Genomic DNA, 2,068 nt, shown 5'->3' on the forward strand with positions numbered 1-2,068 from the left:
GTCTACATCTGTGGACAGTCAGTTTTAAGTGGGGGAAGAAGACTGAGGGACAGTTGACAACGTCCAGTCCTGGAAAAGTGATGTCATTGTGTATATTTAAATTTTAGGAATATTATGAACAAAAAATACATACGTTCAGTTGTGTTAGTAAAATACCACACACTGGACTGTGCTGACAACGTGAAAGTCTTTTGAACACAAGTCAACCACCTTGCACCTCATKAAAAACTCTGACAAAGTGCTTTTACATTAAGTGTGTGCTAGTCCAGATTAGGTCTAAAACAGGTTCTGTGAAGTCCTTTAACCCCGCCCCCGTCTGGACTGATCTGAACACTGGCTGCAGCTCCTGCCTTTTGTTAAAGCAACAGAACACAATCAGTTGTTTAGCTGTCAGCTCAGTCCTTCACTCATTTCTGGCTCACACAGGTCCAACATCAAGGGGGCTATCAGAGGGTCTGGTTCTGGCCCCGGCTGTGATTGAGGCTCTGGTTCTGGCCCCGGCTGTGATTGAAGTGGTAGGGTTCATGGCGGGAGTGGCTGTGGCAGATGATGGGATGTTCGATGCCTTCGCTCTGCAGCTCCTCCTGCTTGTGAACTCCCACCAGCTTAGAGATCAGCTCTGTGATGAAGATCTGAAAGCAGAGAGTTACCTGAGACAGTTTCAACCAAACAGCTCATCACAGGTTCACAGGTTCTGTAAAGTCCTTTAACCCCCGCCCCTGCATCCAATACAATAGTGGTCTACATTTAGACCACTATTGTATCGGATGGACGGATTGTATTGTATTTGGATACAAATATATTAAATGAAAGCTTCAAAAAGTGCCTGAAAATACTTTTATTTGTTGTTAAATCTTTAAAAGGCCTTGTCCCATTGTACCTGTCTGAACTGCTGCATCCCTATAGTCCCTCCCACTCCCTCAGATCAGCTGATCAGCTGCTCCCGAGGGTCCCTAAAACCAGACTCAAACTCAAGAGGGATTAATAATTTACTGTAGCAGCTCCTAGACTTTGGAACAAGCTACCCCTCCATCTCCATCTCGAGTCCAGACAGGCCTCTTCACTGGCTGTTTTTAAAACTCATCTTAAATTCTTTTCTTTGGCTTTTGACACTGTTGGCGGCTCAGTTGGTAGAGCTGATGACTCTCAGCAAGAAGGACGCCAGATGAAATCCCAGCTCGGGGACCTTTCTGGGTACTATTTGCTTGTTCTGTCTGTGCATGCGTGGGTTCTCTCTGGGCACTCTGGCTTCATCCCACACACCAAAAACATGACCGTCAGGTTAATTGGTGACTAAATTGTTCCTAGGTGTGAGTGAGAGAGTGAATGCATGTTTGTCTCGTCTGTCTCTATGTGTGGCCCTGTGACGGACTTGAGCCCCGTCCAGGGTGTACCACGCCCCTCACACTGACTGCTGGATATGGACACCAGTGACCCCTGTGACCCTTAAAAAGATAGAAGTGGGTATAAATCAGGGATAGTAAGTTACGATCCTTGAGGTCTGCAGCYCTGCACGTTTTACTTGTTTCTCTTCTCCGACGCACCTGATTTGAACGAATGGATGATTTTCAGGCTTCTGCAGAACTTGGAAGAGGTAATTCACTGACTGAATCTGGTGTGTTACAGAAGGGAAAAAAAGTAAAACATGCAGGGCTGCGGACCCCGAGGACCGGAATTTATTATCCCTGGTATAGATAATGGATGTGAAGAAATTTATTGGGGTAGTTTACTACTGACTTTTAAAGACACTACGCATTGTATAGTCTTTTATTAAGTGAACAATAATATCTTTATATAATGTGGTTAATTCTGATTGAACTGATGATTGTATGTGCAGACTGGGTTGTGGGACTCTTGATCAGGGTTTCACAGACTCAGGAGGCTTTGAGTTAGATACATGTCTGATTTAAAACAACACATAAAAGAACCGTGATTAAACATTAATGTAGGGGTCACCTCGAGTGAAGATACAAGATTTACTACCTCGAAGCATGCCTCGGACAGGCTTGACGAGAGGACAGGAACTCTGTCACAAACTGAACTCTATTTAGGCCATGACAGGTCATTC

General features: G+C 44.8%; 1 protein-coding gene across 1 annotated transcript in view; it reads right to left on the bottom strand.

Annotated features, from left to right (window-relative positions):
• Positions 1-86: 86 nt before the first annotated feature.
• ppp1r14aa (protein phosphatase 1, regulatory (inhibitor) subunit 14Aa) overlaps positions 87-2,068 on the bottom strand; it is a 40,868-nt gene continuing 38,886 nt past the window's right edge. The window contains exon 4 of the mRNA XM_014024284.1: positions 87-632. Coding sequence (XP_013879738.1) covers positions 447-632 — 186 coding nt within the window. The 3' untranslated portion in view covers positions 87-446. The remainder of the gene's footprint in view (positions 633-2,068) is intronic.

Source organism: Austrofundulus limnaeus, unplaced genomic scaffold (genome assembly GCF_001266775.1).
Source record: "Austrofundulus limnaeus strain Quisiro unplaced genomic scaffold, Austrofundulus_limnaeus-1.0 Scaffold416, whole genome shotgun sequence".
Taxonomy (NCBI): Eukaryota; Metazoa; Chordata; class Actinopteri; order Cyprinodontiformes; family Rivulidae; genus Austrofundulus; species Austrofundulus limnaeus.